Source organism: Cynocephalus volans, chromosome 9 (genome assembly GCF_027409185.1).
Source record: "Cynocephalus volans isolate mCynVol1 chromosome 9, mCynVol1.pri, whole genome shotgun sequence".
Taxonomy (NCBI): domain Eukaryota; kingdom Metazoa; phylum Chordata; class Mammalia; order Dermoptera; family Cynocephalidae; genus Cynocephalus; species Cynocephalus volans.
Window position 1 is genome coordinate 58,471,011 of NC_084468.1, and position 26,375 is coordinate 58,497,385.

General features: G+C 37.6%; 1 protein-coding gene across 1 annotated transcript in view; it reads right to left on the reverse strand.

Annotated features, from left to right (window-relative positions):
• LOC134385711 (transmembrane protease serine 11E-like) overlaps positions 1-25,873 on the reverse strand; it is a 67,188-nt gene extending 41,315 nt beyond the window's left edge. The window contains exons 1-2 of the mRNA XM_063107444.1: positions 25,767-25,873; positions 25,423-25,647 (exon numbers count right to left, since the gene is read on the reverse strand). Coding sequence (XP_062963514.1) covers positions 25,423-25,647; positions 25,767-25,873 — 332 coding nt within the window. The remainder of the gene's footprint in view (positions 1-25,422; positions 25,648-25,766) is intronic.
• Between the last annotated feature and the right edge of the window lie 502 nt (positions 25,874-26,375).

Sequence of the window (26,375 nt, forward strand, 5' to 3'; positions counted from 1 at the left end):
GTCTCATCTGTGAAATCAGTCCAAGTTATCTACTGCTTGTGAGGGGTCTGGTGACCCAGCCTGGCATGTGAGGGGTCTGGTGACCCAGCCTGGCATGTGAGGGGTCGGGGGACCCAGCCTGGTATGTGAAGGGTTTGTGACCTAGTCTGTACAATGGGCTTGAGGGGTCTGTGAGCTCCAGACCCAGCCCTACCTCGACAATTGGCCCAGTTGGCAGGATTATGGGCAGGAAAAATAGCTCTACAACGTGGATGCTGCCAAGGCTTCCAGCTTGTATTTTCCAAAGCTGTGGGTCCATCCACAGCTGGGGCCAATTTAGCCATGGCTGGAGCAGCCAAAGCAGCTGGGGTGCTGGTGTTGGATGCAGCTTCTTGAGGTGGCCCTGAGCAGCAAGGCTGTGGAGAACACCTCAGGCCTGTTCCCCAAGACCTTTCTGTCTCCCTAGGCCTTTGTGCCTGTAATGGAAGTTGCAGCCTCCAAGATCTCTGAAATGCATGAAGACAGTTATAGCAATTGCAGAACATCTTATAGAGTATTATAGTAAACAAACAATATTTTAGCTGAGGATTCAGGACAAAGAAAAGGAGAGTTGGTGACAGAGTAGTGACAGCTCATTCTCCAGCAGTCCTTGCTGAGATAGGGACAAAAATTAATTAATTATATTGATATTTTTGTTTTCTCAGCTTGAACAAATTAAGGTGCATGGATACTGCCTCATATTGAGTGTTCTCCCAAAACTTGACCCCCACTGTGACAGTGTTAAGAGAGTAGGAAATCCTACTACGGTATTTGAAATGTGGGGCCTTAATATAAGTATCTGCTAAGCTTTACAATACATAATGACACATATACCAGAAACCAGAGATAAGGTTTTTGGAATTTACTAACAGTAATAGTGCTAAAACTATCCTTTAACTGTTCAATTCATTGGGATATGCAATACAGACTAGCTAATGTTATTAAACTAGTGAATGAATGAAAATAGCACTTTTGGACCCATTTAATCCTCAGTTTTCTGTGATTAGTCTCTGAAAAACACTTCTAAGATTAATCAGTTTCCTGGTGGGAGATCAACGTCAGTTTTCTGAACAAATTCTTTCTGGGACATGAAATAAATTTATTTGTCTATACTCCATTTCTTTACATATAGACTCTCCCCCAAAATCTACACCAAATTGATAAAATAGAGATCAAATTCAAGAAAAAGTAGAAATGTGAATTTTTTCTACATATTAAGTCACTTGCTCTGATAGAGCTACCAATATAGCTTTGAATTTTCTGACAGCAAGGATAACAAAGAAAACTTAGAGTTAATGAATTCTCATTACTGAAAAGAAAGAAATGCATCAAGAGAGAATTTTTCCGTCTACTAGTTGATGAAGAAATTTCTCATATGGGATTCACACTGAGCAATGCATTGAATATCAGCAATGATTTTACAAAAAGTAGAAGAGAATTTTATACAACTACCTCTTATAATAAATTCAAAGAAGCCTGAGAACATAAGTTTGAAGTTGAAGTTGGTGACAGATTTTTAAAGGAGATATACTTATGTGGTCATGTATGTATACTTCTACTGGTCCAGCTTGATCCAAAGGTAGAATTAAAGTACCTAGATTAGGGTTTGGATCACTGTACTGGCCAGACAAAATAAAATAAATAAAGCACCTAGATGAGGAGTACAATGTTCCTTAGATAAACTTCATAAATTTATCACTTCTCTCAAACGAACTTTATAAGAACAGAATAGGAGATAGTCTTGAGTTCATATCCCTGACAACAGCCTAAAGAATTTGTAATATACGTTGCTGATTGAGGGACGATTGATTTACTTTGTTAAACCAAACAAGCAGTTGACGGAATCCATACTTTATCAAAACCGAGGAGGTAGATGAAATTTTACATTAAAATAAAATCTCATAAAATTATGATTTTAGATTAGTGCACTTTGACTATTTAGTAGATTTGGTGTGGCTTGTAGTGTTATGTTTCATTGTTTAGTTACTTGTGTAATGTATCTCGACAAAAGCATAAACGCAAAATTATTTTTACTTTTTATTCCAATCAAGGCTTCCAACCATGATGTATCAAGTGTTCTCATATTCCTTAATGAAATCTTGGCACATGCCATAACTTTCTAATAATTATTAGAACTTTATTATTATTATTTAATAATTATCAATTATTAGAACTGAAGTTTAAAACTTCAGTTTTGAAGCTGACAACAATACGATCACCCCCTTTTTTCCTCACACAAATTGTGATGTTGACTGTTTGGAGTAGAAAAGCTGGAAAGAGATCTGGCTCTGAGAATTCCCTCCTCTCTTCTCACTTAGCTCCTCCAGTTTTGGAGTCAGAGAAGGAAGACAAAGGTGGTAGAGGCCCTGCATAATTAGTTATGTGTTGTGTGGGAAAGTGTCCTAGGTCCTTGTCTGGCTCAATCCAGTTTTACCTACTGCTAACAGATTCTGGAATTGAGACCTCCTTGCTGGTGATGTAATTGCTTTTCTATGGATGGTGTTCATCTTCATTCTAGCCCCCTCACTCACTGAGGAATCTCTCCGGGAAAAACAACCTTCTCCACCTTTGGCCCTGACATCAGTCCATGCCCCTAACTCCCTCTCCAGCTAGAGTCTCCCTCACTTACCAGCTATCTTACCAATTTCCTAACATCTATGCTGCTTTTCATACAGCCATGGTAACTGCCAGATCATTTTATGAGCCCTCTAAGAGCCACAAAACACCAGGATGGGGAGGAGGGGGAAATTCATTTCCTTTCTGAAACAAACTCTAGACTACAGTCCCTCCCTACTCTATTAGCGTGAGCTGCTCCAGCAAGATCCTCTCCTTCAGAAATCTGAAGACTAGAAGTAAGCAGTTGTCTTTGATTCATAGGTGGCTCCCAAACCTCAGCCAGCAAATGCCCAAGTCTTCTAAGAAGGTACTCACCACACTGCTTTGCCACAGCAGCTCCAGATGTACCTCTATGTTCAGTAGATTATCATCCAGCTGGCTGAGGGACAAGTTCCAATCTCCCTTCTTGCATGCACACACGCAATCTTCACACATGATTCTCCCAGTGAGGTCACATCATTTGGCTTGAGGAGGAAAAAGTAATAATCCTTTTCCTTCTGAGAAGACAAGTAACCTTTCCCTGGGAGCACTGTGCTCTCCTGGAATCTGCTTACTTGCACTGATCCTCTCCTCAGCTTTCTCCTTGTGCATATTGGGAGCTGGGTTCTAGTTGCTGTTAGGAGAGTCAGTTATTTCATCTCACAGTGTGCCTACCATTAGTGGGTGGGAGGAGTGTCTGGCCCCATTTGGGGGGGTCTCTGGAATTTCTCATAGAAAGGAGGTGACTTAGCTCTTCTTTTTAATTATGAGCACACAAAAAGTCCCACTCAGCATCCTATAGTAGTTGTTTACAAGTGTATCTAGTTATGTCCCCTGATTTCCATAAGATTTTGTACTTCTTGAGGTATTTTTAGCATGATGTTTCATCATTTTGGTTGAGTCACTGAATATATCTATTATTAACCCAAAATTATTTGACTATTCCTGCCTCATCTCCAAATACTAGATCTCTCTTCACTCCCCCACATGGACCATCTGTTTGCTCTTGAAGTCTTGAATTTAATTCTGCCTCATGGTTCTTATTTTGCTGTTCCCACTTCCTAGAATTCTTTTCCTATTGATTTTCCCAGCACTCACTCTTTCACTTTATTCATGTCTGTCTTCAAACATGTCTTTGAGTCCTGACTGCTCTGTCTAAAACAACCTGTCCCACTATCATTACCTATTACTCTCCATCCCTTTAACCTGCTTTTTCTTCTACAAAGTATTCATTAATACATAAAATTATTTATACATTTTTTTAATTGTCAGTTTACTCCACTGAAATGAAAGTCCCTTAAAACTGAGAACTTTATTTTGTCCACCCTGGTTCTATCCCCAGGATCTAGACAGTACCTGACACGTAGGCACTCAAAAATACTTGTTGAATGAGTTGATTATTTATTGTTTCTTTGAATGCAATCTCTTTATGTTACAGTAAGAGACTACTGGTGTAACTGGATAGCAGTTCCCCATACTCAGTAAAAATAGTAATAAATAACACTTATGGAGTGTTTAACCTATGCCGTACCCTCTTCCAAGCACTTCACATGTATTTATTAATTTAATCTTCACAACAATCTTATGAATTAGTAGTATTATCTCTATTTCGCAGATGAGGGAACTGAGATACAAGGACTTATGTAACTTAAGCTGGCTCACACACTGGTAGGTAGATAAGCTGGGACTTTAGCCTAGTTCTCGCTTACAGGCTGAGCTGTTACCTATCACAATTAATTCTGCATTTCTAATTTCTAGTTCTAGTTTAAGGGCTAGGCTGTTAACTACCATATTTTAATTCTGCATTTCTAACTTCTAGACAGGTGGCCTGCCAGCCTTAAAATATTTTTGATAAGTCACTCACCTTAAGTCCTAAGACACCATTTTAAAAGATTAAAAAGATCATTTCTAAAAATCCAAAAGTCTAACCAGAAAGAGAATATATGTAAATTACCTCATTTGTCTGAGAGGCATTTGTTTGACATCTAGTCAAAGATACAAAGTCTTAGTTTCTTTTTTAAAAACATTATTCACCAATAGTTTTTTTGTAACACCTCATTCAAAAAAAAATAGAAATAGAAATGGATCTTCAACAATATTAATAATGTTAATGTAATGGAAGATACTATAAAATATATTTTTCTGATACTACAATTGTCTAAATTAAATAAAGTTAAGTTATGTTAAAATCATTGAATTTGAACTGTAAAAGCCAGCAATAGTTATTTATTTATTTATTTATTTTTCTTCCAAAGTGTATTTTATTTTGTCAATATACAATGTGGTTGATTATTGTGGCCCATTACCAAAACCTGTGTCTAGTCCTACTTCCTGAAGTGTTTCTCCTATGTTTTCTTTAAGAAGTTTTATTGTTTCAGGGTGTATATTTAATTCTTTAATCCATTTTGAGTTGACTTTAGTATACGGTGAAAGGTCTGGGTCTAGTTTCATTCTCCTGCATATTGATATCCAGTTATCACAGCACCATTTGCTGAAGAGGCAGTCTCTTCCCCAGTGTATAGGCTTGGTGCCTTTGTCAAAGATCAGATGGCTGTAGGTGTGTGGGTTGATTTCTGGATTCTCTACTCTATTCCATTGATCCGTGTGTCTGTTTTTATGCCAGTACCATGCTGTTTTGTTTATTATAGCTTTGTAGTATAGTTTAAATTCAGGTAGTGTTATGCCTCCAGCTTTAGTTTTTTTGCTCAGCATTGCTTTGGCTATGTGTGCTCTTTTTTTATTCCATATAAATATCTGGATAGTTCTTTCCATTTCTGAGAAAAATGTCATTGGAATTTTGATGAGGATTGCCTTGAATTTGTATATCACTTTGGGTAGTATGGACATTTCCACAATGCTGATTCTTCCAATCCAAGAGCATGGGATATCTTTCCATCTTCTTGTATCCTCTCTAATTTTTCTCAGCAGTGGTTTGTAGTTCTCATTATAGAGATTTTTCTCATCCTTGGTTAACTCAATTCCTAAGTATTTTATTTTTTTGGTGGCTATTGTAAATGGGCAAGCTTTCTTGATTTCTCCTTCCGCACAGCAATAGTTATTTAAATAAGTTCTGGCAATCACAATAATCATGAAAATTCCTTGAACTTTTTAAGTCAAGTGAACAGATATGATGTGGTCGGGGGGAGGGGTGGAGAGGAACGGGCAAAGGGGCATGAAAATCAACTACAATGTATATTGAGAAGCAAAATAAAGTTTAAAAAAAAGAAAAGAGGAATGGAAAATAAATAAATAAATAAATAAATAAAATAAGTTCTGGCAAGTTGTACTTGATGCATATGTCTCTCTGAAAGTTATGAAATTATTTTGATTACAGTAAAGGGAAAGGCTAACAAAAATTTCAATCTTATTTAAGAAAAAATCTTTGCCCTTATTTATCTTTTATTCCTCATAGCATTTAGCACAATGCCTAGTACAACAGAGGAACTCAAAAGTCTTTGCACAATTACGAGAAACATTGCTGTAAAATATGTTGTTCTGCTGGTTTAAAATTAGACCTAAGTGAATACCACTTTGGTTTTCCTCTAAGATCACAAGGCTCCTTTGATCTCTAAAAGCCACAACTTCCCATCACTATCCCAAACCCTAGTTTACTACAGTAATATGTTTTCCTACCTATTAGTGGCTCTTGCTTTGTTTGGGCCTAATAAAGTTATAATGAAATACAGAAGTGATAATGAGACCTGTCCTACGTGTGGAAGATCTGGAAGTATGAGATACAAATTATTAAAAACAACCTCGAAACAAGCTGTCAGAATGAACATGCCATTTCTTTCCCATCTAAAAATATTTAAGGGAGAATATCCCACATCAAGAGCATTTTTATGCCTGATGTATAGTTTAAGGAGAAGGGAGGGCTAAAGTTCGGGCAAAAAAATCCCAGAGCAAAAACAATCTTTTGCTTAAATAATTTGAGGTAGGAGAGTATGGTAGAGTCAAGCACAGGCCTTTTTTCGTGTTTTCCCATTCTTCTCCATTACTCAGCCCTGATTAAGTGTTCTCTATATTCACCTTAGAGAAGTTCACCAACGGTTCGGTGTGTCTATTGCTGAATTACTCAATGGGAAATGAGTCTCACATCACATTTCACCTTTCAGAACAAATGCCAGCATCACCACCACTCCCCCATTCTTTTATTGAGAAACAAGAAATAACAATGCCTAAACTTTCTGAATATTGAATAGTATAGCCTTTTAATGATAAAGCAATCAAAATAATTAGTTGAATCTGAAAATAAAATTAAATTTTAATCAGTTTAATCCACAGATTTTAAAAAATATTGATTATGTTTAAGTACTGTACAGAGTTCTGACGTTAGAAGGTGGAATGTTTAATTTCTTTCTGCCAACAGGAAGGCGTAGGAGGAGGCAGGCAGGGATGCTCCACGTGTGGTATGGAAACAAAGGGCTAATGGAAGAGAGGGAATGGAGCAATGAAGGTAGGACACTACATTTCTGTGAAAGAAACAGAGTTATTTTCTAATTCACACCCCCAAGTAATCAAAGTCCTCATGCTAGTCCCGTCTACATGTATCAGTGTAACAAGCTCCCCAACCAAGTGCTGTTTTTGACAACCCCTTCTAAGAAACCATCTTTCATGGTTGAACAAGAATAAGTTTTCATTCAAATATAGAAATTACCACCCCTTCCTTTTCTCTCCTTTCATTATACTGCATCACATTCTTGGAAGACATCCTTGATCCACTGGAGGCACCCTGCTTTGTGCTTCATAGGAAGCAGTATCTCACCCAGCGTAGCACTTGTTAGCCCATTCTGTAATTTTCTGTACACTTTATTTGTGTCCCCATGTCTTTAGTCTCCTTAAAGACAAGAATTGTATACTTTTTTAACCACAGTAATTCCTAAGGTTTAGCTAAATGTCAGAAACACAGTTGCACTCAATAAAGATTTATTAAATGAATGAGTACCTTAACACTTGTGGTTTATGGGCTCAAGATCCTCCTGCAGGTCTGGCAAGGGCAGGAGTCTATAGGGATGGAAAGTGAAAATTAGTTCTAGGGTAGGGCATACTATCTGAGGAGGTGCAGAGTGAAAAAAGAAAGAACTAAATTAAAAGCAAAGTCCTCAGAGAGAATAAAGTTTCAAAGTCAGGGAAACAAAGTTAAAGGGCAGAAGCAGGGTCTTAAGTGGGAAGAAAAGTTTAGACTGTGTCTCTTAAACTGGGGACCTTGTGTTCACAGGGGTATGTGTCAGGGTGCCTCAGAGGACAGGAAGTCATAAGACCAACACGGACCATCTTCCTACACTGTCAAATTTATTCAATGGTGAGTAATTTAAAACATTCTATTTCTATTAAACATAGGTAGATAGAGTAAAATGAGACATTTTACAGATTTTAAAAATAAAAATAGGATTTCAAAATAATTGTATGCTTTCAACAAGCCGCTTTATTTCTTACACACAAGCTCCTAGAGTTATGTGCTCTTTCATCTGAGGTTGGGTGTACTGCAGTATAAATTGTTGAAGTGCATAGGTAGGGTAAGAAACTAAGCAAAACCAGACTTTCACAGAAATATATTGGGTACAATTTGAGAGGGATCTTGAGCAACTGACAGGAACAATATTGAGCTATGCTTAGCTAAATTTTATTGATTTGCCTTAAGGTGTATTCCACAGATAAGAGAAAACGTTAAGCAGGTGACTAGATTTTAATTTCTTTTTAACTAAAATCAACTTTTTTCTTATTACAAAACAACACATAAAATAAGATTTTCCAGAAGTTGATAGTCGTTGAAGTTGGGTGATGGGTACTTGAGGGTTCATTATATTATTCCCTTTATTTCTGAGTTTATTTGAAAATTTTCATACTAAAAGTTAAAGTGGGGGCTGGCCGGTTAGCTCACTTGGTTGGAGAGCAGTGCTGGTAAGAACAAGGTGCGGGGTTCAATCCCTGTACTGGCTAGCTGCCAATAAATAAATAAATAGATAAAGTTAAAGAGACAAAAATAATGCATTCTTATTTTCAGAAGAATATTACATATAGGTAAGCAAAAAGAAGAAAACTTAAAAGAAGTATAATTCATTATCCAGATACTACTATATTGTAGTACTAATTTTCTCAACTATTCATACTTGGAGATAATAGGTAGGTAGGTAGGTAGGTAGATAGATATTTTTAAAAATCTGTAAGATGCTCAGCTAGCTCAGTTGATAGAGCACTGAGACTATTAAAATCTATAAAAAATGTAATTCCATTGACTATCATATTGTAGTATTAATTTTTTAGGGCATCCATAGATAATTAGAGATTAGACAGAGATTTTTAAAATTGTGTTTTGCTCCCCAAGTGCATTTCACACTATTCTTCATAGAATGGCAGCACTCTGATATGGCAAGCTGGCCTTGGCTAAATGTGCAAGCTTGACTGGTTTAAAGATAATCATGAAATACTGCCATTTGCAACAACATGGATGGACCTTGAGAGAATTATATTAAGTGAAACAAGTCAGGCACAGAAAGAGAAATACCACATGTTCTCACTTATTGGTGGGAGCTAAAAATAAACAAATAAATTCACACACACACACACACACACACACAAACCAGGGGGGAGGGGGAAGAAGACATAACAACTACAATTCCTTGAAGTTGATAAGACAAGCAAACAGAAAGGACATTGTTGGGTGGGAGGGAGGAGCGAGAGGAGGGAGGGAGGTTTCGGTAATGAGCCACAATAATCAACCACATTGTATATCGACAAAATAAAATTTAAAAAAAAAAAAAGATAATCACACTCCCTTTGCCAGCTATCAGTTTAGAAATTGACATATGATGCAATTCTAGCCAATAATAAATGAGAGCATAGTAATTGAAGGCTTCTGGAAAAGTTTCTCTTTGGTCTTTACAGAAAGTGATAGTAAGCCATTCTTTTTTCTCAAGCATATGAATGAGGAAGTGAGTAATTATACCCAAATGCACCTGGAATCTATCTTATAATTATTTTGGGGAACCAGCTGTGGAATGAAGCAGATATTTTGGGTGACAGAGCAGAAAGAAAGAACCTGGTTCCTTGATAGCATTGTTGAGTCACTGCATCAACTAACCCTGAAGCTTGCCCTACCTCTGCACTAGATGAATTAAATTAATACATTCAAAAATTATGAAAATAAATACCTTTCTTTAATTCATGTTGGATGCTTTTTCACCTGCTACTCAAACTATCCTGACACCATTATAGTTTACTCTTTTGTCTTTCTAATGATGTATTATGAATGAGCTCCCACATCAATAAATTCCATAGCCTCATTTTAAATGTGTATGTAGTACTTTTCCAACATCTCCAGTGTTTATTGCTGTGCATTCTTCTTGTACTGTCAAATGAGTGAAACTTTTTAGCAGTGAATCCATTAAAAACATGGTCCCCAATATCAGTACTCTTTCTGAAAGCAGAGCTGCCCTTTCATTGAATGATCACTATAAATAAGATTGCAACTGTATGTTCAAAGCCGTTGCATCTAAATTTGGGATCTGACACCAAGATAACACCTTATTCTTATGAACCTATGGAAAGTTTTCCATAGTATTGTCTTCTTTTCTGCCCCTAATAGGGAAAAGGTTACTATGACCCAGCTCTGTAACAATTTTTCCTCCTCACTGAGCTCCAAGCAAAGGTAGGGCTGAGTAGCAAGAGATTTTTAATGATTATTTTCCTGGCATGCTAATGGGTTACTCAGAAGGGTCAGAAAGTAAGGATCCCCTGAAATAACACTGGCTATTCCAGGGAAAGGCAGATCTTGAGAAAGACTCATTTAGGGATTTTAAGTTAATCAATTATCCTTTGTCTGCTATCTTGTCAAAAAGGATATTGTACAAGGCACTTCGAAAAGTTCATAGAAAATTTGAATTAAAAGTTGAACTTTTTGAAGACCCCTCATATTACCAGATTAGGATTAGGGTTGTCTAATGACAATAGACAATAATTTTTCTTTTAACCATAAAATTCGTATCTGTCATTGAGGACCCCCAATATGGGCGGATAAAATGCGAAAAGGGCCAATAGTTCATATATGTATAGTTGCTTTAGTAAATAGCTGTGTAAAATACCATATCATTATTAAAAAAAAAATGACTGGATCTTAAATGTTGCAAATATCAGTGTTCTGCTAAATCTGACAACATGTGTATGTATCACTTCCTTGGTTATGTGCTTCCTCTTCAGGTGAATGTTTTGTCAAAAGCTTAAATACTGATATTGTTTTAACTTTCATGCACAGGCAGGCCAATTTATGTCATATTATACTCCTTTGTCGTGATGGGATAATGCTGCTGAATTGGTGGGGGATGATCCAGCTTATTTTATGAATTAAAAGTAAAATTATTGGTATAAAATAGAACTATAGTGGATACTCAAAACAATGCGCTCTTCAATTACCTAACATATATCCAAAGACATACCTACAATCTAGAAATGCCTCCACCAATCATAATCCACCCACCACCAAAAATCTCCACCTCCTCCCCAGTGGGAAGTTTTATAAAATAATGTCTATTAGACTTTCACATCCAATGTCTGGAGGTCAGTACTGTTCAAGTGCAAGCTTTCTGTGAGATAGACAATCCCCCTCAGTGCAGTTGAGTCAGACTCTGATGTGAAGTTCCCAAATACCATTCTTTTGGGTTAGATGATGAGTTTCACTGCTCTATCAATCAGAGTCCCAAGACAAAATAGATGGCACAACTGAACAGAAAAACTTCAAGGAGGGGTTGTTTACAAAGGTACTATTTACTAAGGTGAAGTTGGAGGGGAATTAAAAAGTATAATTCAAGAACTTGGGAGTTTGTGGCAGCTGAACCATTGCCTCTAGGCCAGAAGTTACCAAAGGAGGGAGAGTTACAGAGTCATTTGGCTTGAGATGAGCAGTGACCTTCAGTTGGGGGGCACAGAGCGCAATCTAGTGGGGAGGGAGTCTCAAACTAAGAGCTCTGATCTTATCATCCCACCTTCCTCTAACTTACTGTTCTGCCTTCCCATTGGCTGAACACAGCTGTAAGCCAGAGGACATGGAATCCATGATGTTGTTCATACTGGTCAGTTTCCCAGGACCGAGAGCCAGGTAGAGGAGGGTGGCAGGTGGAGAATAGACTCAGAAGGGCAAATATAGGCACACCAAAGGCAGAATAACAATAATAAAATATCACATTTAGGGAGAAGAAAGTGGAGAGGCAATTTCTTGTTAGGAGCATGTACTATGAAATGTTGTTGACTTGTTTTCTTTGAAGTAGAGGAAATATCTTTGATGAGTTAATCTCCACCTTGTGTTCTGCTCCTTTTCAGGGCTGCCTCTAAGAGGAACATCAGAGATCTTCTCCCTAGGTAGCTGTATTACCTTTGCAAATCCAAAATAATCTCTTATAGGCATAGATACTTATGCCTGTGGAATGCATTATAAATTGAGCAATCTCTGTTTCTAGGGCTAGGTTTCCCCCTCCCCCCTGAAAATTCATTTAATTTAAAACCTCTGCTGGCTTCAATATGAATTCAAGTCAATTTGAATTTATGAAACTCTATGTGCTAATTACTAAAATCAGAAATCTTGTGGAGTCATGCCCATTTTAGTCTTTAGTTTGCTAAAAAAAAAGGCAGAGCAGGCCATCTGTGCATCATACCTGGGAGCTCTGCCTTTTCTAGTAGCTCTCTGCTTAGTGGCCTTTGTGTAGACTTGATGAGAAGCAATAGTTGAAGTATCAGGGGTGGAGATGATGGTGGTCTTTCTGCTATAGTTTGCCCTCCCTGCTGAATTCCAGGGAAATGTGGTTTATAATGGGACATAGTGTTCTTTTAGTCCAGATAGGCAGGTACTGTTAAGAGTTGCTTTAAAAAGTGTTTCCAACTCTTCTGGCTTCTCCTAGATGTCCTATTCCAATGATAAGGATCCTGCTATTTCCAAATTGGTACAATAACTTTAAAGTATGGCACAGAACTAATAAAGCTGGATTATTTTTTGACCTTCAAGGGTTTCAAATCTGGCTATAGAACTAAAGTGCTTCCATTAACAAAGTTATATGCTTTGTCCTATTTTTCCATATCTACTTTCTGGTTGGCCAGATTAGATAGAAATTAGAAGCTCTTTTATATTACATCCCTGAAGGCATAAACTAGAACACCAAACACCAATGTCAAGGGTTTATTCAGATCCTCATACTGGCCAGTCACAAAAAAAAAAAAAAAAGAAAAGAAAGAAAGAAGGAAAGAAAAGACAGAAATTAGTATATCTCTTTAATTACATTCCTAAAAGCGTAAAGAAGTATTCAACACATCTGAGTACCCTGGTATTTTGCTACTATGGCCACAAGCTGTTTGGCCTTGGTATGAGGAATTATTCACTCAACAAATATTTTTTGTGTAGCTACCATGTATCTGGCAGTCACAGAGCAGCTGGAGAATAATTAATCGCAAGGTCTGGGTTCATGCTCAATGCAGCTTTCATTTTAGGTGAGCACATCAATAGTCTGAGAACTAAGAGACAAGAGGTGATGGTATATACCTGCTTCGTCAGTGCATGTCAAGGACAGTCACCTTCCCAGACAGGGATTAAAGGATCCTCACTTTCCCCCATCATCTCAGTTTAGCTGCTTTCACATGCTAGATTCTGTTACTTATGAATCTCTCAATTTCTGTATTTTTCCAACTTGTTTGGTTGAGATTATAACAGAGATGCCTGGATAAGGATTTCAATTTTTTTTTTTAATAGCTCAGGAAATTTGTAACACAAATAGAATATTTTTGCTCTTTAGCTTTCTTTCTCTTAGAACTTTGGACTTGTTCCTCCAGATTTAGGTTAGTTAAACCGCAAAGTGACCCTCCCAGCCTAAAATCAGTCAGGATGGGTCCTGTGCATCTCAATATTCTCCAGCCTTGGGATGAGTTCCTTTACTAAGAGAGGCAATCTTCAAGCAGTTGGAAGTGACCATTGTCTCTCCCCTTTAGATTCTCTACCCCCACACTTACTTACATTTGATGAAAATTTTAATCCCACCTTGATTTTAGTTCCTAAAGTCACTGGTATTCTCTACAAGTCTTCTGCATACAAGTAGGATTCCAGGCAAATTACTGTGATGGGCCAGTGCTCACAAGACAGGTATTCAGATGGAAAAAGATAAGATGCAGTTTTAGGATGAAACTTAAATTTCTGGAATAAACAGGAAATAAAAGAATGTGGCTCCCATCCTTTGCTGCACATGATGCTTTTCAAAATTCTGATGCCCAGGTTGCACCATATACCAATGAAATCTGTATGTCTCAGAGTGGGATCCAGGGATCTGTGTTTTTTAAAGATCCTCAGGTGATTACAGTATGCAGCATTGAACTAATGAAGAAGACTGTAGACAAGTTGCAAGGATGTTATGGAAGCCAGAGGAAAAGAGTATAAAGGAGAGCTTGGGGCAATTATTTATCAAAGGCCTTTAAAATGTGCATTTAATATAATTCTCTCAAGGTCCATCCATGTTGTTGCAAATGGCAGTATTTCATTCGTTTTTATAGCTGAGTAGTATTCCATTGTGTAGATGTACCACATTTTCCGTATCAGGCACAGAAAGAGAAATACCACATGTTCTCACTTATTGGTGGGAGCTAAAAATTAATATATAAATTCACACACACACACACACACACACACACACACACACAAACTGGGGGAGGGGGAAGAAGATATAACAACCACAATTATTTGAAGTTCATACGACAAGCAAACAGAAAGGACATTGTTGGGGGGAGGGGGGGAGGGAGAAGGGAGGGAGGTTTTGGTGATGGGGAGCAATAATCAGCCACAATGTATATCGACAAAATAAAAAAAATAAATAAATAAAATAAATAAAAATAAAAATAAAAAAAATGAAAAACAAAACAAACAAAAAAAATGTGCATTTAAAAAGTTCCACTTCTAAGGATTTAATCTAATGAAATAAGAAAAGTCTCAAAAAATTTGCTTTTAGGGATATTTATCCTAAAATCATTTTGAATATTCTTCCTCATAATATCCAAAAATAGAATAGAATATCATGCCCTCATTAAAAATAAAATTGACGAATTGATTTCTGGACATTGAAAGATCACCCTGTATTGTTAAGAGGAAAGCAGATTATAAAACAATTAATTACAGTATGATTTATTTGTATAATTGTATGAGTATAAAATATATATACATGCATATGGAAAAATATTCTAGAAGTACGTACATAAAATAAAATTTTAACATTCCCTAGAGGCTGAGATGATGTCTGATTTTGTTCATATTCTTCATATTCACTTGTATTTTCTAATTTTAGTAAGGTAACAAACATAATTTTTTAAAGGGAGAGGATGGCCAAATGCTGTGTTACTCCCTGGATTATTTCATCAATGTGCTAGATTTTAAAAGCAGTGACCTTCTTTTTGTTCCCCACCGTGTCCCCAACACCTGGCCTAACAGTTATTATATACCAAGCATTTGATATTACTATTGTTGGATATATGAATCAAACTCCTAATTGGTCTTTCTGTTTCTCATCTTGTTCTTATCCAGTACATTATCCCACTTCTTGCTAGAATGTTCATTTTGAAATGCCCATCTCATCCTGTCACTCTCTTGCTAAAAATCTTTCAATTACTTTTTACCATTTCAGGATAAATTCTAAATTTATTAGCATAATATCTAATGCACCTCCTTGCCTACACCTTCAGCCACATTCCTGGTCATGGCATACTTTGCACCCTGAACCATCTTCTATTTTATCATCTTATCTTTATAAGAATTTTACCTCTGATTCAGAAGATCTGCTCTCTCTTTTTTGGTCTGAATGAACTACCCATCTATCAGCACTTAATCCATCTTTTACCTTCTCTAGGTCACTGTTCTCCTTTAGTCTAGATTAGGTGCCTAATCTATACTTTCCTTAGCTATAGCACCTATTATGTTGTATTAGAGCTTTTAATACTGTTTTATTAATTTTTATTATAAAAAGTTACATTTGTCCATGGTGAAAATTTGAGAAAATAAAAGAGAAGTCTAAAAAGAATAATGTTAAGTAATCCTCTGCTATCCCAAGATACTCCTTTTAGGCCCATGAGTGAACACATTTTGGTGAACACATTTTCATGTGTACCCTACCCCCGCTCCCCATGCATTCCCCACAGTGCAGGCCGGACAGAATGATCTTTTTAAAACTATAGATTTATCATATGGTTTCCCTTCTTAAAGTTCTTTTAAAATTTCTTATTGTCTTTAAGGAAAGATTTTTATCATTACTATAAACTATAAGGCCAGGGAAGATATGGCTCCTGCCTACCTTTCCATGTGCCACTCTCCCCATCACTTTCTCATGACTGACACACTGGAGTTCTTACTTCTGTGCATACCACGCTTGTTTTTACCACAAAGGGAACTCCCTTTATGTGTTCTTCATTATTCCATGCTGTTTGTCAATTTTTAGTATCATACCTATAAATACCTTGCTGTCTTTATCAGCAGTAGGTATCTTTTCTGAGGTATGATATACTTTTTTTTTTTTCTTTTTTGGCTTCTGGCCAGTACAGGGACCTAAACCCTTGACCTTGGTGTTATAACACCATGCTCTAACCAACTGAGCTAACTGGCCAGCCCCTAAGGTATGGTATACTTAAGGACTTAAGACAGTTAATCAAATGATAGAAGTTTTCACTTTTCATTACTTTGAGAGATTAAATGAGAGAACCATTACAAGGTACCTACTTGGATGTAGAGCAATAGCTACAAAGATAGGTACAACAATGCAAATACTGTGGGGGGGGGTTGGTTTTTTTTTTAAAGCCTATTCCAATAAAACAGACTCAGTTACTAAAAACTCAGAATACATACACACACAGAGTCTATTTCTGATTTGCTACCAAGATTTAAGAACTCAAGGGATCTTAGAAATACTACTGCACAAATGCAGGAACAAATCAACAGAATTGAACACAGCTAAACTCTCCATGCCAAGTACCTACAGTTAAACAAAAAACATGTTTCGATGATAGATCCATTCTAGTAACAACTTGGAAAGTAATATTTCTGAAAACAAGAAAAACTTTGCCTTTTAGGACTGTTACTTTGGCTAAAGAAAATGATTCTTTCCTCTAAACCCAAATATTTAGACACTAGAAAAAATCAACAGAAAGAATATTATCAAGTTATAAATAACTTAAAATCTAAATGAATGCTTTACCCATCTCTGTTCCATAGTAGTCATGACCAATAAGGCTAAAAGTCGATTGTTTTAATTCTGTCTCTCAACTATGCCCTCCCAGTTTGCCTTTATTGCTTCTCCATAATCATAAATAAAGAGTTATGTCCTCAAACTATATTTAAATATACCTATAATATATTTATATGCTTATCCTGTATGTATAATGTGTATGTGTATGTGTATGTTTTGGAGGAAAATGGACAGAGCAGGAGGAATGAGAACTGAGGTTAGTTTGTGAGGAATACACATGAATACAAAGGGAAAATCTAGTCATTTGTTTGTTTGTTTGTTCTTTTGGACAATTTCCTGGATAATTATTTGACCATATTACTAAGAACAAAACACACTAATGTTTTGTACTTAGAACTTAGTGAAAGAAGAGTGGAAGGCAGACTTCCAGTTTCAAAATGGTAAACATTTGATGTAATCCCCCCTCCTACACCAAAATTTATAAAAATTTTAATAAATATGTTTTTAAAAATAAATTAAAATATCCATGGTGAAAACAACAAATCAAAAAAGAATTTATAGAACTACAGAAACAATAATTAGTCTTTAAATAATACAAGCAGACAAGTGAGAGGCCACAGTCCATGATTCTCTTGGGAAAGTTCTAACCTAGGAGGTGAGACCAGTGACACAAATGCTCTAAGCCTGGAAGGGATACAGTCCCTTCCAGGAGAGCACCCAGAAGCCACTATTAGGATGAATAGTTGGAAAACCACAAAGGGAGAAACCGGGCAGGTCAACCCCTGGATATCTCTCCTCTCTCTCCTGCAAGACAAATAGCAGTATCTATCTCCACTCAGGAAAGATGGAAATGGCACTTATTGTGGAGAAATAGGGCAGTGTACTGGAGGGCTGGTAACACTAAGAAGAATGGAGAGCATTTCAGAAGACCTGCTATCAAGTTATCCCACCACGCTGGTAACACTAAGAAGAATGGAGAGCATTTCAGAAGACCTGCTATCTAGTTATCCCACCACGCGTAACATCCTTCAATAGATTTAGAGAAGACATAGTGAAAGAATTATTTCAGGAAGTAATAGCTTAGAATTTTCCAGAACTGCATAAAGACATGAAAGCTCACAAAGGGCCAGTGAATGTCATGTAAAGTTATAAACCCAAATACAAGATGGTGAGATTTTAGAATATCAAGTATGAAAAGAAAAATCCTGACACTGCTAGAGAGAAAAGACAAGTTCTTTTCAAGAAAATTAAAACAAGATTGACATCAGACTTTTCATCAGCATACTACTTGCAATGAAACGACTGAGCAAAATATTGAGCAAAAGAAAACCTTGAACTTGGAATTCTATACCACGTCAGATTATCAAGTAAACAAAACTATTTTCACATATGGCAATGACTGAGAATAGCCTTGTTTCCTTTCTATATAAGGTTAATTTAATATTAAATATTTAATATTAAATATTTAATTATATTTTAGCCATATTTCAGATATAATATTATATGGTGGATCTTATCCCTGTCCCTCCTGCCAATTGTCTACTGTGTATGAACATATTCATTGTTTTCTCCACCACTAAGGAGATTCTTTGAAAGCTTTTCTCAGCTTGTTCCTTTAGATAAAATATTTATTTTTTACCCAGTCCCCTGTGCCTCCTCACTACCCTACAAAGAATGATCCCCTAGATTTTAGGTTTACTTGAAGCCTCATGACTCTGGCCTGATACCCATCCCAAAAGCCCATCCTTCTAAAACCCTCCATGTCTGCCAGACTTGAGACATGGCCTCTCCTAATCTAGTTCACTCAAATACCACTTAAACCTTGGTTAGAGCAGATTAAAATGTCTACTAGCACACAAGATTATATGTTCTTTTAGAGTTTTAGGCCATAATGTGCCAGAGAGAAGAAAGAAAAAATAAGAGTCTTCTAGACTCAGATTTAAATCTTAGCCCTGCAATTTACTAGCTATGTGACCCAGGGCAAGTTTTACTAAACAGGCCTAAGCCTATTTTTATAAAATAGGGAGAATACCATTTTCCCCCCCAGGGTCATTTTTCGAAACAAATGACAATATATTTAAGGGGCTAAACAATAGTAGGCTGTCAATAAATGTGAATTTTTTCCCTTTCCTCCCTCTGAATAGGGAGGAAAAAACTCTGTAGGTAGGGAATTTACTTAAACTTAAAAAATAGCTTAAGAAATAAGAATAAAAATGCATGTTTTCAGTCCATGAATAAAGAAAAGTTTAAATACCAGCAGCTACAATAACTAACTAACTAACTAACTAACTAACTAACTAACTAAATAAATAAATAAATAAATAAATAAATAAAATGAGTTGTCTGCACTGAGTAATATTTTAATTTACTCATGTTGCCATCTGTGAATGTCTATTTAAAAACAAATATTTATTAAGTCTATAAAATATGTAGAACCCTCCCAATGTATTTGTACTATGCAATTATATAATTTACTTCTGTAATGGAAGTATATAACCAGGAAACTTCTTTGTTAATTTGTAATAAGAAACACTGTCTATCTGGTCAAGTGGACCATATTTTTCAGGTTGACCAGCACATTTTCTTCTGGTAAGAAAATGTACTGGGAAAATCAAATTATCAGAATATTCCTTAGTGAGCAGGAAATCACCACCATAGACATTTGTTACATATTTCCAATGTACCTGATATGTCTTTCTCCACAATGGATGCCTACCTCCTAGGTTACCCAATACCTGAAGGTGGCCTGACTAATCACCTTTTCCCCAACGTAGTGTTCGTTTCTTACTGCTGGTGCTAGACTTTGAGACTCTGCTTGTTTCTGCTTTGTGGCTGGCCAATCACCCTTCTGTTTGAATTGTCCTTTCTTCAGATTTATTTTGCCTTTAAGCAGGGTTACTGTCTCATGTTGTTGTTCTGAGAGTCACCTTTAAGATGACCTTGGATGCAGGCTTACTTAATAGTTTAGGCCTCAGAGATTATTTTCTTTTGAAATAAAATGGACTACTTAATGGAAAGTGAACTTTAAATTTTGAAGCAGGATTCTTTACAGATGCAAGAAAAAAGTGATCTTGTGCTTTCTGCCTCTCTAATTGTGGCAGCAAAGACTGAATAGAGGAATATAGGGGAAAAATTTTTTTTTGAAGTGGAAGTTTCCAGTGAGAAGGAGGCATGCAGTTTTTCTGCATTTTGTTCTGGAAATTGGGTGGGCCCTGTGACACTTGTATACAAGTAGCTTTTCATTATTCTTGAAGAGAGTCTTGGTTGAAAAGGAGTAGCTCCCAACCAGAGGCCTGACACTGGGCATATGTGTTCTGCTCATTAATGTAAATTTGATTTATTAGCAAGACTGAACCTCCGCAGAGCTGTAGACAGTGTCTCTTAAATCTGGATTCAGCCTACTCGCTATCTGAAAATTACTATTTTGTTTTTGGAAGTTGTGTTTATAATTTTTGTTCAAACGTTTGTTTCCAGGAGGATAGGAGTTGAGATTATGCTATACATGAAGTAGCAACTTTTCTTTGCCTCATCCTGAAGGCAAGATTTAAAGAAAATTATGGTGAATTTGTTTTGTTTTTTGTTTTTTTCCTGACCAGTAAGGGGATCGCAACCCTCAGCTCAGTGTTGTCTGCACCACGCTCAGCCAGCGAGCGCACCAGCCATCCCTATATAAGATCCGAACCTGCGGCCTTGGCACTACCAGCGCCGCCCTCTTCCGAGTGACCCACGGGGCCAGCCCAAAATTATGTTGAATTTGATACTGTGACATCTAGACAGTAATGAAACTCTTCTCTTCAACATAAAATGTTATTTGAGACTAAACTGGGCAAACTTCTGTGACTCTTGAGTAGTTCGTGTAGTCAAACCCCAGTAATGGAAGAGAATGTGCATTTTTCTCTTTATAGGAATGGGATTTTCATTCACATACACTCTATGTGTGTGCATGTGTGGGTGTGGTGTGCGTGTGTTGGCACATACCACATGGAGGTCTCCAGGTTACTAATCTGAAGTATAGTGATGATGGGTTCTAGGAGTAGTGAGTAGCTACTCCTGGTAGTAGCTATTAGTCAGTGGTCATAAACTAGTGTCTCATAGTTCCATTGAGGCCCATAGAAATATTTGGTTTGGCCACAGCAGTGTCTGGAAAAAAATAGAATCAGTTGCAAGTGTTGAAAAATGAGATGATTTCACTTAAAAATATGAATTTCTGAATTCTTTTGCAAAATCATATCTGGAAAAACTAAACCCTTGTTCCTACTAGTCAGTAAATCAGTTGGCTATGAATAGCAGCTTCTCCCTTTAAATGGGGCATCTACTAGACAATTCATTTGTATTGCTTTTATTTCCTGGCAATAAAGCCAAATGGCATGGACACATTTCTTAAATCATATGGCATTCTCTCATTTCCATTACCAGCCAGACCTCTGTTGATGTTTTACTTTGCAACTCCTGTGACTCCCAAGCATTGCCAAGGTCCTAACTGAACCTCAATTGTGTTATAGAGAATTACAAGAACAGTGTTCCCTCCCAGGAACTATAGAGAAGCAGTGCTAGTGGTAGGTAGAGGCTAAGTGGCAGTCTGATAAACATCAGTAGCAATAAAGGTAGCATCCTGTCAGTCAGCAGGATGGGAGGAATGCAGGGAATGATCCAGTTCCAACAAATCTCCTAAACACATGCCAGGCTGTATCCTGGGAAACCCTTCAGACAGTGTGGAAGACAAAGAGGTGCTAATATCCATGAAGTGAACAGATAGACTTTTTTCATAATTATGTAGACATAAAAATGAAGCATAACCTCATTGTATAGTGACAGATTAATGAGGCTAGAGACATAAGTGTGGCACAAGTTCTGAAACAGGCATCTCATGATCACCTCTTCACATTTCTCTACTGCTGCTTTCTCACGAGTTTTTCACTGTCTTAGCCTGCATGTGAAGGCATGTTACCAGACTTTGGTTTAAAATAGAGCAGAAATCAAGCAGTTTTCCTTTAGAAGAAGTAAATGGGGGGGGGGGGGGGGAATAAAAACAATGACATGTTTTTTAAAGGCTATAAAATATCCCTGATTGAAATGTGGATCATACCTTCTCATAGAGAACACATTTAAAACTTACACTTTCTTTTGTTGTCGTAAATGTTATAATCCATATGGATATTTTGGACATATGTACAATAAAACTGTATAGAACAAAATTTGTATGTTACAGAATTGGTAGTACAATACATAAGTTTGTGTTGTATTTACTTTTGGAAGGATAAGCTGCACTACAGCTCTAGACAGAATTAATTTTGATGGAAGTTGAAATACCCGGGATTTGATACAATGTGAAAATGGGCTGGATATCTTCTGTTTGGAAGAAACTGCATAAACACCAGAGGTGGAGCTCCAGCTGTGCATCATTTTCCATAGTTTTGCTAGACAGTCATTTCTGAACTCAAGCTGTGTAAATTCATGAGACTACAAAGACTGTCAGACAAGAACGAGAAAAGGATATTGAGGCTTCCATGTGTTGGATTCTTTTGAACAAATCTATTTATATGACTTATTTTTTAATTCACTTTATAATTATGAAACATACCTTTAAACAATGTCCACTGATTGTAAATTCTGTATGTTCTAATAGTGTGTTGTAAATGAAAGAAAAGCAAATGAAGAGAAACAAGAGTTTTCATAGGTACATACCAAGATGTAAATTAATTGGATATTCCCAATTTCTCTCCAACATAGTTTACCAATTTACACTCCCAGCAGCAGTGTATGAGAGTTCCTGTGTCCCTTCATGGAAGTTTGACTACCTCAGTGAATTCTCAGCTAGTGAGATGATTCTCTCTGAGACAGGACCCCAACTCTGAAGACAGGACCCCAGCTTCTGAAGGCAAGCAACAGTGAGGCAGAGAGTCCTAGTGTAAGAGAAACTATTGGTATTTATGGGGAGAAAGAGAGTGGGACGTGCAAATTAGTTTGAGGACAGTGGCATTGGGTGAAAATCCTGGAGTTAGAAATGAGAATGGATCTGACAGACTGCATCTACACCTTTAAATTTCAGCCCTAAACACAGATTAATATGGACATTGATGTCAATATATTTCTGGCTGCAGTTCAGAGTCTGTGGTGTCAGTCCTAAAATAGATTTCTTTCCTGTTCATAATTTATTTTCTCCTGACCACCTCCTCCCTGCTGTTTGTTATTTGTATTTGGTTTCTTCCTCTGCCTGATTTTTTCTGCTCTATGAATCAGTTATTTACCCCTGGTTCCCATAATTTTCACACAAAATTGTGGCTTCCCAATTTTTTATCAGTCCATTGATGAGATTATTCCAAGTTAATCTGTTAGTATTGACTATTGTCCTCCTCACACACTTTATTGTCTATTGCCAATATTGTCTGCTGTTTATTTCTATACCACCTTCTTTATGCTACTCACTTTGGGAAGGACCTTCTTCCAATACAATGAGGTGAAGGTTGAAACCAAATGATGAACACAATAATTAAACAATTTTTACATCAAGTTTAAGTTCTGAGAGACAAAATATCTATAGTAGAAGCTCAACATTCATTAATCCCAACAATGCTTAGGACTATATGAGTTGACAGGTTAACTCAGTTGCTCACAGCATGGTACTGATAACACCAAGATCCAGGGTCCATCCCTGTACTGGCCAGCTGCCAAAAAAAAAAAAAAAAACAAGAATGGAAACAATGCTTAGGACTATGCATTTCGAAGAAGTAGTGTCCCGACCCATGGGATATTCAACGACCCATGGGATATTCAACGCAGACCCTGGAGGGGGGAGTGGGAATTGGATAGGACAAGAGACGTGAGAAATGGAGACAAGACAGTATTCTGATCAAGTCTCATTTATTAGCCAGAAGGTCACAGCTTATATAGACAGCAGGAGGGAATCAGCAGATAAGGAAGTATGCAGAAGTTTTCTGGAAAAAATCACAGGGCAAATCTTTCCAGGAAATGGAACATTTCTCAGCTATCTAAAGCAAAGCAGCAGCGGTGATCTATGCCTAGGGCTGTGTAAGCAGTAAGAAGAGAAAAGGGCGGAAAGGTCACAGCATTTATATCTTTAGTGTCAGAGGGCTATTGGCAGGGCTTCATGACCCTGGGCAGGCTATGACCGGGCTCTTTGGCCCCGGACAGGTCCCCCTTTTTTATTTTTTCAAGCCAAGAGAACCTCTCGGGAACTGTGCCTGTCTTAGGTTGGGGTAACCCATCCCGAGCACGGTACCCATCACAGAAATGGGTTGCCATTAATGGCAGCCTTTTGTTTAGGGTGGTGTGGGGGACTTACCTCTTACCCATCTTTGGCTATCCAGTTCAGCTCACAGAGGCAGCATTTGTTAAGGTGAATGTGGTGGTATATAGGCACCACTTGGTTCTTGCATCTCAAGGCGTTGATAATGGACCTGTATAGGCCTTGCCTGAATAGCCTCAATTTGTTGTTTAACAAAGGCTGTGACTTTATTAAGTAAAAAGGGCCCCAGAGAAAGCAAAAGAAGCAAGCCCACAAGCAGCCCTAAAAAGGGTAAGAGATAAGGCAGGAATCCATTAAGTCCAGTCCAAAGGGGGTTTTCTGCCAGTTGTTTTCTTCTCTTTTCTAAGTCGTCTTGCAGTTGTTTGATATGGTCTTGAACTATCCTGGATTTGTTGGCATAGAAGCAGCATCTTTCCTATAGGGCTAAACAAACACCTCCTTGTTCTGCAGTTAGTAAATCGAGACCTCTTCTGTTTTGTAAGACTACTTCTGCCAGGGAATCTAATTGGTCTTGGAGGTCCTGTATAGTTTGGGAAAGGCTTATACATCTGAAATCAGCTGGGTAGACAATTTTGTATATTGAGATAGAGAATGGGTGAGACCGGCAGTTCCAGTAGGAACTGCTGCAGAAATTCCCAAACCAGCAAGTAAAGGAATAAACTGTACAGCCCTTTTAGATCTTCCAGCTATATGCTCAAAAGTAGGGACAGGGACAGGTTCGCTCCCAGATATAACATCTACATCGGGCAGAAGGAGAGCCAAAACACATAACCCTGTCCAGTTAGTGGGTAATTAGGTATAAGCTTTATTGCTACCGCAGACAAAAACTGAACTGTTATGGGAACACAAGAAAGTAGAAATGTTGATAAACGACTGACAATTTGCAACATCGACATCAAAACTATTATTAACTGAAGGGGAAATGAAACAAGTAGCATTATAAAACTGTAAAGGTTGTACCTGCAAAGGGAAAGTTAATGGACACTGATGACCATCAGAATAATTAAAAGACAAAGTGGGAAAAGCAACAGGGCAGGCTGTCCTACTATCAGACAGAGCCAACAATTCTGAGCAAGATCAGGATTGGTGGCATTAAACAACTTATGAGTTGCATAAAGAAGGTTGGAGGTTTGAGGATCAAGCCCTAAATCACCCCTGTTCTTGGGCAGGGCCAGGGGGTGATAGGTAAGTTGAGGAAACAAAATGTCATGCATTTCTTGAATTTTTGTTTCCACTTTTAGAATTCTAGTTTGGTCTTGAGGGCCTCCTCCATCAGATATGTGAATGAGGGGAGTGGTGGACCAACAAACAGGTTGACCTACTGAACCTGTACAAGAGGCTTGGGCATACTTATCTGAGGCAAGCCCAACAGCAGAAGGAGGACCTGCAAGATCCCCTCCAAAAGTCCCCGCATAATTTTTAATCAGGGTGGCTGTGAAGTATGTTTGGTTTCCAGAAGTGCACAATTGGTATGAAGAATAACAAGTGCTATGCATAGATTCAGCAAACGTGCTGCAAGGACATGGCTTAAGGCTCCCACCACTGCTGGCTATGAGCTTAGGTTTTTCAACACAACTATAAGTGGGAGATGATGAGGACAAATAAGCTAAATGGGTGTCACAATCTACAACAGATATGTATGATGTAGGAGGACTAGAAACAGTCCCACCTTACAATCACATGGTTTTCCGTACTGTTTGTTCACCAATTGGGGAGCGAGTCCAGGATCTCCAAAGCCAGACTGGACCTTGGGCAGTTGACCAGACAAACCAACAATCAGGAAGAAAATGCTGCTTGCCATGACCCCTGTGGAAAAGAAAAGAAAAAGGCATTCTCAGGGATCTACCAAATCCCTGGCTGAGAGGTTATGATCAACTTGTTTAACCAGCTGTTCTGGAAGCCATCTGGCCAAGTTATGAGTGCGAGAAAAAACACAGACTGAACCTCTACCCCAGATCAAAACTGGATCTGGGCCAGACCAGGAGTTATCTAGGGGGTCCTTCCATTTGACCATGGCAAATTGTGATTGGGACTTGGAATGCCAAAAATGGTCAGCTGCTGATTTGCTGTTGACATCAAGATTTAAAAAATTAAGGGCATGACTTAGTAAATTCCTTAGTAAATACCTCTTGTGGGGTACCATTCCCCCTTTTTTATTTTTTCAAGGCAAGTTTTTAGAGATAAGTGGGCTCTTTTGACAATTCCTTGGCCTTGAGGGTTATAGGGAATGCCTGTAATATGTTGAATTTGTAATCTAGCACAAAAATCTTGGAAAGCCTTGGAGGTATAGCCAGGGCCATTGT